This window comes from Xenopus laevis, chromosome 2L (genome assembly GCF_017654675.1).
Source record: "Xenopus laevis strain J_2021 chromosome 2L, Xenopus_laevis_v10.1, whole genome shotgun sequence".
Lineage (NCBI taxonomy): Eukaryota > Metazoa > Chordata > Amphibia > Anura > Pipidae > Xenopus > Xenopus laevis.
The window spans coordinates 98,751,403-98,765,803 of NC_054373.1; the positions used below are offsets into that span (position 1 = coordinate 98,751,403).

General features: G+C 39.0%; 1 protein-coding gene across 2 annotated transcripts in view; it reads left to right on the plus strand.

The window, feature by feature from the left end:
• Positions 1 to 978: 978 nt before the first annotated feature.
• nhs.L (NHS actin remodeling regulator L homeolog) overlaps positions 979 to 14,401 on the plus strand; it is a 121,513-nt gene continuing 108,090 nt past the window's right edge. For both annotated transcript variants that reach the window (XM_018245267.2, XM_018245269.2), the window contains exon 1: positions 979 to 1,855. In XM_018245267.2, the coding sequence (XP_018100756.1) occupies positions 1,429 to 1,855 (427 nt within the window). In that variant the 5' untranslated portion in view covers positions 979 to 1,428. The remainder of the gene's footprint in view (positions 1,856 to 14,401) is intronic.

Sequence of the window (14,401 nt, forward strand, 5' to 3'; positions counted from 1 at the left end):
GGCGGTCCTATATATATATATGTATAATTGTATATAACAATTGTTACTCTTTCCCTAACATTCACTTAGTAATTTTATTATGCTGTTGTGTTATTGGTGATAGTGATATTATGTTTATATATTTGATTATACTTACTATTTGTTCATTATGGAATTATATTTTATGTTTATACTAAAACATATCAACAGCAGTTTTACTCCTTTGAACAGGCTACTTTGCCCATACAAAGGTATAAAGTTTAAAATAAGTTCAAAACACTTTTACAGTTTTTAATGCCTGTAACATTTTTTCAAATGGATTCAACTGCTGGGGACTTAATCCAGCAAAAAAGTTCTATTCCTAAAGGAATATTAACTTTACAATTGAAGTTAGAGCCCAACATAATCACACTTATGGGTGAGTGGCTAGTCTAACATATTATAACAACAATAACCCCAATAAATAAATGAATATCTTAAAAACTGAGTTAATATCCTCCACAAATCCATTCATAAACCTATGCAGTACAGTTATTACTATGGCACACAGGTGTAGCCTGTATCTATGAAAATCTGTTTAAAATAGGCAATAATTGTGCAAAATGTTTAGTACCAAGCAGTATGTATAAGACTCTGACAGGCTCTATGACTTTTTGACGGAATCCTGTTCAGCGATAACTACAATGCTATTGCAGGTTGCAGGACTGATGTAAAACATTCACATCAAATTCTAAATACTTGAACCAATGCCATTTTCTGGTCTATGATGCAGGGAACTTTGCTTTCTGCCTAAAATCAGCCTTGGATACAGGCTCTGGCAATAGGGTTTGTGAAAGTGCTGAATGGCAGTTTGCTGCAGCACGTCTTGCAATGAAATTGGGTCCTTCAGTGACTCCATGTGGTTAAAAAAGGCAGCAGCGTGTTGTGCGAAAAATCCTGATTCCTCCCCTTGCCTCCTCAGCACCTCCTCCCCTTTCCCATCCCTTTCTGATTCCTCCTCTCTATTCAAACAACTCGCTGAATTCCTGCCTCCTGGTTTTCAGTCTGCCTCACTGTGGCATGGTGAAAGCAGAGAGAGACAGAGAAAAGCTCTCCAAAAAAGCAACTGGATGATCAGAGGGAAGTGAGGATCCAAGGAGGCGGTGCAGGGCTGCAGCACTTCCAAAGTCAGAGCTGCACATTGTCCCACATGGAGTGGAAACCATGGATAGAACAATCATCAGCTACCAACAATTAGGAACTGCAAAGTATTAAAGGGAAAGCAGTGGACTGAAAAATGAAACAGGGATAAAACGTGCACAGGAGTGGCACACTGCTCTGTGGATTGCAGCTTTTCCATTTTGGAGATATTGAAGAGGATAATCCTTTTTCGTGGAATTTTAATGTGGTTTTCTTAGGATTGGATAGCCAAGGCTTTATTGTTCACTGAGGTGAAGGAGGGGATCTGCAATGCCCTTTGCCAAGAGGATTGTTGAGCCCCAGTGGCTGTGCAGGCATGCCATCACCCTGCCAGAGGGTAGCTGCTGCCGGGATCAGGGAGAAGAGCACAGGCAGCAGCACCCACGGGGTAACGCCAGGGAGGAATTGTCAGTGGTGGTGGCACCTTCAGTGCAGGTGCCCTCTGATGAAAGGGAAACAGTGCCAGGTGGTGGAAAAGATAAAGATGTGGTGCCCTTGGATTTGGGCTCATTCAACAACGTCGCCTTGTCGCGGATTTTGCGTCAGTTGTCAGACATGGCCCGGCATGCCTGCTCCCTCTTCCATGAAATTGAGGTGGATATACAAGTGATCGCTCGGCGGGTGCGAACACTGCAAGGGAAAATCGGCAATGTCCAGCAGGTTGTGACCAGTCTGGATCCAAAACAGGAGACAGTGCGTGAGTACCAGATCTTGGATGTGCTATCAATGTCCTGTAGTAGTCAGCAGCATCACCCTGCCTTTCCTTTCTTGGCTTACTGGAGTGCAAAGCAGTATTAAGCAGGCCATGCCATTGTAGTAAAGCAGTGCATTTCCTTCTTCTCCCCTTCTAACCTCACTATATTGATAACATGGCTTATCTTATGCTAATAGATGCCCAAATGTGTCATTATCTCTCTCTCAAACAGACAGCTAGGGAAGCCAGAGAAAATCTGCATTGCTACTCCGGCAGCAAAAGGAGTCAACAGCTGGTGTATGCAATGGGGGGAGGGGGTGGTGGGCTTTTTTTGTTATTTAAAACTTGTTCTTTTTTTTCCTCTACTTCTTTGTCAAAATAAAACAAAAGGCAGATCTGATTTTCAGGTGCTTTATGATGATGATAATAAAAGGGGGGTAATCCCAAGCATGTCAGTTTGGAATTCCCACCCGCCTAGCCCTTCGCAGTAGTTAGAGCTTGCAGCATTCACATTACAGTTGTGTTTGATGTAATACACAGACCAGCATAGATGATAATAATGAAATGAAAGCATTTTTTTGTGTGTGTACACATACTGTATGTCCATAACTCTATATATAGAATTTTATAGCTGTTTAACACCAAGCTAAATACACCCACAATAGGAATAAGCTAGCTTGCAATCGTGCCCAAATTCCCTGATCCAGCAGTCCAGGGCATATTGATGTACTCAGTAGTAGGAGAGAGGATGATGGTGGTGTTGCCATGCTAGGTGTGCAGAGCTGCTGCCCTCATGTTACTTGTAGCTATCTGCAGTATCTAGTGTCTGCCTACTTATACATACACATGCCTTGCCAGTTGTATTTAGTCATGCATACATTATGCCTAGTGTAAAATTGCCATATTTGATCTGTACGTTACAAGAAAATCAGTTGGCTGAAATAACCACTTCCATACCCAACTGGAGAGCTCATCTGACCTCTGCTATTTAGAGACTTTATTATAGCCTGTATCAAATGAACAGAGCTGTGTCGTGACCCTGCATACCACCTGCTCTTTCATTCTCACATGCATTCACAGTGTCACAGCTATGGTGCTAAATAGATATTTTATCCTGCATATAGTACGTTGTAGGGACACCCTTTGTCATCACATTGGTGGGACTAGGTACCAGGCTGCAGCACTTCCAAAGTGCTGCAGCCTGACCCATTTCATGCTGTTGCACCCAGGTGATGTCAGTGGTTTGTGACTTACATAAGGAGCTTTTCGTTGGCTTCTGATATTACGTATACACTGGGCAGATGCTGTAGACTGAGATCTCAGCAGCAACACTAAGGCAGCAACGCTAAATGATCATTCATGCTCCTAAGCAACAGGAAGGAAGAGGGTATGGTTTACATGATGATAGGCTGCTGATAGCCAATCAGAAATCGCAGCAATTATGGTAATTTTGATATTAAAAGCAGTAGCTGGATAATACAAAATTTTGATTATAATGGAAAATAATGAAAGACTAGCACAGCATGGTTTAGATTTGGTCAGGTTTGTTATGTAAGGTTTCTGCTAATGACCTGCAAAATATTTGACGCTGCCCGTTTTAGAGAGATACCTTTCAATTTATTGGCTGGCTATGCCTGCAAGTGACCTGAATGATGATAATTCTGATGATAATTTTGCATTCAGATGCTTAGTATTGCTATCGGCGGCTGGAAGCAAAGGCAGGAAGGATTATGGGAAAACAAACAACACCCTAAGTGATGCATTTCTTGTCTAGTCTTCGGTTCCCCTTCACCAGGATAGGCTTGTAGGAGGAATATCTGCTGTAGATTTAAGGCTAATGCCTTTAGTGTGGGAGACAAGCATTTGCCTTCTCATGCCACTTTAGCATGACCTTGGATAAGTTATGCAAGCTCATTTTGTGTGGCTGCCTTGCATTTCAATGAAATTGAATGTCCTCTGATTTCACTACACAAGTTTCTCGTATGGCAGAACTACCGGGGCCATTGCACCTGCCCCTGAGCATATACACATGGAATGCTGTGACATCTGGATGTCACTACTAATAACACATTACAGTTTAAGGTAAAGAAGACTGATTATAACTCAAAATACTATACATCAGGTATGCCACAGCTATGCAGATGTTAGGAATTATCTCCCAGGATTACCAATAGGCTGATAAGATAGTTGGCTCATTGAATTGTCTTTTTTAGTAAATAATCATATTTCACATTTAATTCATAAAAAATATTAGCAGTTTGTAAATAAAGAGGCTGTTGCCTCAAAATATATATGGCTTAGTTATTAACCATTTAATCACCACTTGGACCATTGTTGCACAGTGCAATAAATTTAGATTTCACATTTCCGCATTCCAAAAATGAACTGGTAATAAAATTGTGGAGCCATAGCAGGCCATTGCAGATAGCCCACTAGAGGCTTTTATATTAATATATATATTAAAAACTAAACTAAATTGATTTGTATAGGAAGAAAAGGCTCCGACTCTGTGGCACATGGGTTTGATTATCAGCAGATAATTATTGCATCATCTCATGTGGCCTCAGGCTAATCAGTGGCTCAGGCACCAGAACTGGAAGCTCTTTGGAGCAAGGAATCATTGTTCATGGAAACTGTTGGAAAACCTATCCACAATGAAAATTTAATATACATTTCATCTCATGGACATAAGGAAAATTTCAAAATGTAATCATTGAAAATGTTCAAAAGTTATTTTTCAGTAACTGTATTTCAACCTAACCTCTTCTTGCAGGAGCTGTAGTGAAATTCAGTAAGGTCTAATAAACTGGTTTGTACACCCTTTGCCTAGAGCCTAGACAATAATTTAGAGCTCATGACTGCCTAACAAAAAGCTGCATGTAGAGAGACAAATTGCTGAGACAGTAAATTATTTCAGAAACAGTCAGAAGTTTCATATTTCCAGGAGATTAAGCTAATATTACATTTTAATTTTCACAATAATTTGTAGACTAACTATATTGACAGCACAGACAGTTGCATTTGCTTAGCCTAGTTTCTAGGATAAGTGAGACAAGTAACCAAATAGCAGTTTAAATGACAAATTGAACAAATACAGATCAAAAATGGAAATTGCAATGTAATCAATGTAGTCAGTCTACTGTATATTATACTATTGGAAAATTATGAAATAAACTACCCCTTTAAGGATACAAAGTCATAATGATAAAAATATCTGGAAAATGCGGGCCTTGAATTGGCTATAGCCACCCTTTGGGGCAGCATACACTTACAGTTGTGGAGTGCAATCTGGTCCTCGTCCAACCAATGAGCTTTGAGATGGCCATACATTAAAAGACCTCAGTAAACCAGTGGATATTTCCCCAATATTAAGGTGGGTGATATAAGGCTGATCCAATCATTTGGGGAAACAATTGTATTACAACAATGGGGTTACAGGTCATCAAGGTGAGGGCTGCCTCAACAAGTTGATGTATTCATTTCCCTGACAATATTATTACATTTTTAAACCCGTCTGATCAATATCGTCCCCATTTTTGGCCAGATATCAGGTAGCCCTGTCAGAATGCCCCATACATGGGCAGCTAAACTGCTGACTTGGACTGAAGGAGCTGAATCGGCAGCTCAAATCTGTCCGCTTATGGCCACCTTTAGACAGCCCTGCTTGTATTGAAGGGCTAGGAACCCTTTAATATGCTGTTGTCGAATTCGGAGGCTGAAGCAAACATACATCTTTTTAAGTATTGCACAAGAGTCTTTTATGCAATGAGTAAGAATGAAAAAAACATAAACAGTGTGGAAAATGCTCGGTGGAATGTGGTTTCCTACTGAATCCCTGCAGCACAACAAGCACTGTGCCCAGTACATGAAAGAACCTGAGAGATGCTGAGCAGTGCAGAAGGTCAAAGAGCATTTTTTTCTGTACACGCCCTACTCTGTTTTTGTTTCCACTTAGCATGTGGGACATTTCATTTCAGAGCCTCCAAGCCCAGATTTTCTCATACATCTATCTCCTTCCAAAAATAAGATATGTCTCTATTGTTCCCAGCTGCATCAACATATCAAACTCCAATGCAGCACATTCACAGACAGCTTTGATTTATTTTCAAATACATTTGAAAATTACTTTTTTCAAAAGAATTGTACAGGATTTTTCTTGTTTTTTCACTAGGGTGGGGTATAGAGCTGGAGATGGAATTAGTCCATTTACTGCACACCAGGGCTGTGCACTTACCATAAATTGTTGTCCAGGGATGTCTTTATAATTGGCATTCAAAACATTGTTTATAGTGTGTTTAATTAACACTTTAGAGTGTTGTTTTTGTAAAATGAGTTGCATTAGTTAAATCACTGGAGAAGTCATTTTATATGGTTGGGAAGCATATGTTCCCAAGCTATGTTACTGTTGCATCTGAGACAACTTTGGAGGATGAAATAAATGTGCCAGTACACGTGAATTTGATAACTATATTTAGGGTTTGTGTGTGAGGTGGGTGAGGGTTAATTGCTAGAGAGGAATGTGAAGCATACCTGCTAGCTATCCCATTATTCCTGGAACAGTCCCAAATTATCAACCAAAAAGTATGTGGGCTTTACCAGGAAGCTGGGGAGGGGCTGTCTGTCTGGACAGGAATACTGTGGATTGGGGCATGCATTGAGCAGATTAATAGCGTGGGCACAAATGACTTGAATATTCCCACTGGGTAGGTATTTTTTGAGGAAGCACGTTCAAGAGATATCCACAAGACACCAAGTGAATGATATAGAAACATAAATGTGGCTTACAGCATGGTCTACCAGTAAAGGAACATGGGGCTGTGTGGGTGCTTTGAGCATTGCTTTTTATAAGTAGCCAAAACACATGGCAACAAGTCACTCAGAACCTCCCCTCCCCACATAGCCCTGTATTAGAAGTGCAGAAGTGTGGGATCCCTGACTATTAAGCTTTGTGTCTGTAGCATTCTGTTAACTTCAGCTTTAGTTACATTTTTAGCCCTCTAGCTACTGAATGCCAGCCCTTGCTGGAGGGCAACGATTTAGGCATTCCTTTTAAATGACTTGTTTTTTAAAAACACAATCAAGTCCCCTCCCCCCCCAAACAAATGTAAATACTGTAATCAGTTCATGGAATGGACAATGCTTGAGAAAATATTGTTCTTTAAGGGGGTTATTCATTAAAGGTGTTTTTTCAAAAAATTTAAGTTTTTAAAGTGTAGATTCACTAAAAAAAATTCACATTTTTCAAGATTATTATTATGCCCCGAAGCTGCAAAAAAGTCAGAATCTGAAAATACTCCAGCTAAAACCTGTCTAATTCATGTGAAAGGCAATGGCAGAGGTCCTTTTAACCATTTGAAGATGTCTTAGCCTTCATGGTATTCGGGAGGTATTCAAGTTTTTTAAGCCTGTAAACTTGGGAAATATATTCAAGTTTTTTTCCAGATTGAATTCAATTGAGTGTTTTTTACATCGGAATTTTTTCATAAATAAGCAAACATTCGAGTTTGTTTAAATTGTGAGTTTATTCGAGTTGGAAAAAACCCCACAAGCCTCAAAAATTCGATTTTTGATAAATAATCCCCCATATGTCTTTATTTAGCCTACATCTTTAATTAAATGTCTTTATTTAGCCTAGGTCTAGAATTTACTGAATTATATGCCTAAAAATATCTATTCATGTTGATTGGTTAGGCTTGTAGACTTATAGCAGGGGCTATGTACAACATTTGTTGTAGTTAACATTTGCTGGAATAGACACCTGTGCCTGCAAGTCGTGAACAAAAGCAAAGCATGTGTTTTTTTTCTGGGGGCCCCCTGGTGTGCTTGCAGTGCTTATTTGACCTGACAAATGTTCGTTCACTCTTAATTCTAACAGTAGTTGCTAATTGATAGGTACTAGGCAAATGAAACACTGAAGTAAGTGTTATTTATAGTTAAGAAATCTGTTGAAAAAAAAAAATAGTTATTATTTATGTCAAAAAGTTGTATTCAAAACTGTCACCACTTTGACCTCCAACGTTTCATTTGTCCAGCTAGTATAGTATTATAGCTGTCTCATCAGCTGAATTCTTAACTCACTAGCAACATTCTGTTAGCAAATAACAATCAGTTACCAATTCATACAAATTTTTTAAAAATAAAATCCATGAAGGTATGAGCCTCTGGTGTGTGTTATGCATAAAATGTAAGAGGACCAGGGCAAGACCAGAACCATTTTTCTGGTTTCTATTTGGTGGGTGTTTTGTAAGTAAATAAATTACTTACCAAGTGCATAACTCACCTTAAGATTGTTCCCTACATATAATGATCTGATCAGCCAATGGACTGTACCTTGTGGTTCTATAATTAATTAAACGATCTTGCTCATGCTCAGTCCCCAAAACCTAATGGGATGAGAGTTCACTTTGACCACAACAATCTCTACTTTCCTTGGAGGCTGGTCTGTTTTTGCAAAGGTGTCAAAAATGGCACATTTGATCACTCAGACTAACCATTTGCAGACAGTGTAGAGTAAATAAAAACAGTGGAATGTGGCGGTTGACACACTAGGGTTTTAAAGACAAAAGAGCAAGAGCGTGGCAGAAATCTGCAGAAAAGAATGATGGAAAAACAAACAAGGAAGGACTTAAGGTTTAAAAACTGTCAGTATACTGTCACAGAAAAAAAATCACCACCCCTGATTATCTTTTCTCTAGATTAGCTACATTAAAGGAGGGGATCAGTAAATAACAAAGGGGAACTTTGCATGCTAATAAAGGGAAAACAAACATCTGGGTAAGAAGGTAAACAAGAAGATAGCAATCATTTGGAAAGGACCGAAGCTTATTAACCTCTAGCACAGACTGTAGTTAGACCTAGGCCTGCAATAAAAAGTCATACCTTCTCAAAGCAATTCATAATACTTAGGCTAATGTTCTACTAAGTACTCAAATTTGCTACCAACTGAGTAAAGCTGCCCATATATGTCTAAATATGCTTGTTTGTTCAGGTGGCTAAACAAGCAGATCTTTGGGCAGGTGGTGGGCCAAATTAGTCTGATTCTGTTCTTTTCCTGACATGTCAATGATGGCCGAGTTAACAATCAATGACTACCTATGTTTGGGCACTTTAAGACCCATGCAAGCATGTGTCAGGCTTTCAGTAGAGTGACTAGCTCAACAATTGCAGTGAATGAGATTTGGGTGTATAGTGACTCCATGTTTTTGCAAGTCTATGGGCTCACATACATTGTATCTCATAGGTCTCTATGATTTATACAACGTTTACCTTTTTTCAACTGTATTTGGAGTAAGGAAAAAGCAGTTAAAAATAAATATTCAGGCTTATATTTTTTCTTCCATATGAAAGGTAAAAAAACAATATGAGAATGACCACTCAAGCTCACTGCTCAATCCTCCCTTTGCCAGGTGCTCAGTCTGTATCCAGTAACAAAACTCGAGGTAGACGGCACTTCTGGACACAGTTTAATAAGGCAGGTTGGTGGACAGGAACCTAAAATGTTTCAGAAATGCGTTAGGTTCCTAATGCCTTATTAAACTTTGTCCAGAAGTGCCGTCTACCTCGAGTTTTGTTTTCTTCCATATGGTTCAGGACATTCTGGCACCTGGACAACCAGAAAATGCCCCTTATTCTGCAAAAAATGTTTTCTTGTATTATGTAGCTTCTGCTTTGAAATACCTCAACTGCTAGTTGAGTCCTTAGGGCATAGTATTCATGGTTCTGACTTCTCCAAACCCACAGATTGTGCATAATGATAGAATGTGACATCTGACATTAGACAGGTCATTCATTTGATATACTGGATAGTTTATTCTGCATTACATGGGTGAAAAGTATGAGTCACTTGCTTTATCTTATAGGAAAATATAGACATTCTGAATTTGAGAGGCTGTGTAGTGCCATTAATTCTTTCTTTTTTAAAATGTAGTAGGTCTATTAGTACTAGATCTAACAAAAGTGAAGCACAATCCCATGGGTCATATACACTGTTGTATAAAAAGGACATTATATTGTGATTTAGGAAATATTTTCTTAAAGGGATACTGTCATGGGAAAAAAATGTTTTTTCAAAATGAATCAGTTAATAGTGCTGCTCCAGCAGAATTCTGCACTGAAATCAATTTCTTAAAAGAGCAAACATATTTTTTTATATTCAATTTTGAAATCTGACATGGGGCTAGACATTTTGTCAATTTCCCAGCTGCCCCAGTCATGTGACTTGTGCTCTGATAAACTTCAGTCACTCTTTACTGCTGTACTGCAAGTCAGAGTGATATCACCCCCTCCCTTTCCCCCCAACAGCCAAACAAAAGAACAATGGGAAGGTAACCAGATAGCAGCTCCCTAACACAAGATAACAGCTGCCTGGTAGATCTAAGAACAACACTCAATAGTAAAAACCCATGTCCCACTGAGACACATTCGGTTATATTGAGAAGGAAAAACAGCAGCCTGCCAGAAAGCATTTCTCTCCTAAAGTGCAGGCACAAGTCACATGACCAGGGGCAGCTGGGAAATTGACAAAATGTCTAGCCCCATGTCAGATTTCAAAATTAAATATAAAAAAATCTGTTTGCTCTTTTGAGAAATGGATTTCAGTGCAGAATTCTGCTGGAGTAGCACTATTAACTGATGTGTTTTGAAAAAAACATGTTTTCTGATGACAGGATCCCTTTAAGGAATACGTATTTTTGTTCACTTAGGCACCACTGATACTTAGTAGCTTTGGGATGGGGTATGGGGTACACCGAATCACTTGGAAATGTGGCAGCTTCTTCATGCACAAAATTGCCCTGTGTATCACTGCATTTATAACATTCAAATCTAATTTTCAGAGTAATTACAAGGGCAGGTCTCACTCTGAATAAATACATATAGGGCATAAATAAGGCCCCTTCTACGGATTAGAAAAAGTAAATGTAAGCTTTAAAATAGGTTATTTTCGCTTTAACACACTCTGTGGTACTGATATCTAGACATAAAACAAAGAAGACACATATTATATGTACACTTAATTCAACTTCACCTTCTGTACTTTTCCCCCTTAAATGGGTTTAAGGTTTCCATAAAGTTTACTTTAAGAATACTGTCATTACCTCCTTTAATCTTGTGTATTTTGTTCATGTGAAACCTACAGAGCTTTTCCATAAATGAAGGTGTCCATACACGTAGATATCTGCTCGTTTGGCAATTTCGCCAAATGAGCGGATCTCTCCCCGATATGCCCACATTGAGGTGGGCAATATCAGCTGATACGATCGGGGACACTAGGGCCCAACGATCAGATCATAATGTAGCCAACATGGGCGGTCGGATTGTGGGACCGCATCAAACGAATAGATGCGGCCACGATCTGATGGGATTTTTAATTCTGCCTGATTGACATCTGCCGATTTTCAGCCAGGTATCGATTGGGAAAGCCCGTCGGAGGGCCCTACACGCGGGCCAGATAAGCTGCGGTCTGTCGACAGCTTTTATCAGCCTGTGTATGGCCAGCTTTAGTGACATTCAATAATTGAGATTGCCATTGGCTATCTTAGTTGTTTAAGTTTATGGCATACCTTTGTTTAGTTTTTCCTCCATTCCATATTTTTGCAAAGAAGACGTGAAAACCTTAATCACCATAAAATAATAAGAGCACAGGAAAAGTGGAAATGGGAAGATTTATCAAGTGCCGACAACTTTTATTGGCCGTGTGCTCTCTCTCTCACTGAAGTTGCTGTGGTCATGATGGAATGAACTTGCTGTGAACTTGAGAGAGAGAGAGGTCGGCTTAACACTTGTACTTTCTCATTTTGCCTGTTAGGAGCACATTGTGTCTTACTGTGGTTGTTGAACAGAGCAAGAGTATAAGATACAAAGAGTATAAGACATACATATATTTTTATGTGAACCTACTGGTTTCTTTTTTTGTTCTTTAATCTCCTGTCAACGCTTAAGTTATGTAACTATGAGACTCAGCCGGATCTGCCCTAAGCCTTAAGACTTAACAATCTGAGGTAATTTGCTGATGGTATCTTCTCAAAATACCACAAACAACCTTTGTTTACTATTGATGAAAAACCACCCAACATTTTTTTAGACTTGCTGCAATGCTAAGAATCTGTGCTGAAATGAGCAAGGTTCAGTGTACATCAGCTCCACGTGCACAGCCTATAGGACGCATCTCAGTTTGCAATGTCAGATAAAATTGACCATTTTTATTTATCATAAATGCAGTGTAAATTTCAAATAATTGCAGCATAATTGTGGCCACCTGCAGCTGCACTTAACCGACAGTTGCATTAACCGATGCATTGAAATGTGTACAGTTGTGCCTGTGCATTTTGATGAATTGGATGCATGTTGTCAGTCGGGATTGTGTCATTTCCAGTACAGATATGGGATCTGTTATCCAGAAACCTGTTGTCCTGAAAGATCCAAATGAAGTAAAGGCCACCCCTAGACTCCATTTTATCTAAATAATCCAAATTTTTTTTCTCTGAAATAATAAATCATTATCTTGTACTTGATCCAAACTACTATATGATTTATCCTTATTGTAAGCAAAACCAGCCTACTGGATTTTATTTAATGTTTAAATTAATTTCTAGTAGACTTAAGGTGTGAAGATCCAAATTACATAAAGATCCCTTATCCGTAAAACCCAGGGTTTCGAGCATTCTGGATAACAGGTCCCATACCTGTACTCGTCAAAATGACTTTTGTACGTTATATTTTTTTAGCTGCAAATCTGCTATGCCTATTGACACATCACACTAAAGGAACCCTGGAACTAGTGTCATGTTCAAGGCGGTAGTAGCGCCAGGGTTTCCTAGAATCAATAGGCACACTTGCACTCAGTTCAACAAACAGGGTGGGAATGACACATTGTTGCTAAATTATACCATAATGTAAAGAGCCTTTTTGAACATAAGGACCTTTAATCAGTGGCGTCTGTACACTCTTTTGCGTCCATGTCACAATTGTGTCCACATTAATGCAGGCACACATGCGGCTACATTAGTAAATGAGTCCAAAGTTAGGGCCAATCCCATAGGTTAAGAAATACCTCTGTACAGTTTTGATTCATTATGAAGGAAAAGCGACAAGTGTTACTAAAGACATTCTTACAAGCAAATATATAGGATTTTTTTACAACCAACAAAAACAATATCTGTTACTTACTTCAGCAGTTTGTCTTTGAGCGCATAATTACCACCAAATGGTGCCCTTGATGTTAGAAGGCATTGGCTTGTTGTGGCAGTCTGCTGAAATAAGATCTGTTTGGGTAGTATTTGGACAGTGGTGTGGTTGTTTAAATCATTGAGCTTTGACCTTATAAAAATCTGTATTTCAAATCAAATGCAATCTCCATGTAATTGATGTTCCCCAGAACTCCAAAACGGACTCTTTTTTATGGAACTGTTAGAACCATTAGTTATCCACTGTCTCTCAGTGATCAGAGGTTTTGAAGTCTTGTGGGTCTTTGCATAGAAAATCAAAGAGCTCCAATATGATATAATGTATTTTCTTTCAAAGCATAGCATCAAGTGCCCTTTAATATGTCTGGATTAGGTTTCTCATGGTTTAACCATGGTGCCTCCATGCTTCAGTAAGTAATATATACAGTAAATGTGAGTCCTCTACTTATTATACATATACACGCCAATTTACCTTGGCAACATTGGATTAATAATTATAGTTTATCTAATTACGTATTAATCATTGCTATGAATAAATTCCTTTACAATTATAACTGGACTGAACACCAGAGCCTTTAACGGCAATATGACGTCCATGTAATGTTTCCCATGATGAATAAAAGCAGTGTGCTAACTAGTAATGTTCTATTAGGATATAAGTCTCAGATCCAGTAGATCTAAATCTTTGTAATGTTATGGAGTGTGACATGATGAAGCACCGGAAAGTATTGCCATGTAGGCTGTTGTACACATTTAAAAGTATACATGTTATTCTGAACCCCAACTGGTATTACAATGCAAATTTATCTGTGTTGACTATCTTATAGTGGAATGCAATACAGGTATTTAAAGCAGGTCAGTATCTAAGCCAGTGATCCCCAACCAGTAGCTCGCGAGCAACATGTTGCTCCCCAACCCCTTGAATGTTGCTCCCAGTGGCCTCAGAGCAGGTGTTTATTTTTGTATTCCTGGTTTGAAGGAAAGCTTACCGTAAGTTGCATAAAAACCAGGTGCACAGCCAAACATAGTCTCCTGAAGATTGTCAGTCCACATGGGGTGCTACCAAATAGTAAATCACAGGCTTTATTTGGCATCCCAGGGACTTTTTTCATGCTTGTGTTGCTCCCCAACTCTTTTTACTTTGAATGTGGCTCACAGGTAAAAAAAGGTTGGGGACCCCTGATCTAAGCTGACAGCATGATAGCATCAGAAGAAACATTTCAATAGAATGACTTTATACCAAACAGTTGCAGTTTTTGCTTTGCTCATGGCTGCCATACATTGCCTGAGTTCTCTGATATCTGGACAATCGCTCTAATGTCAGTAGACATAAACTTCCAGATCAGCCAATGACCCAACTAGACAA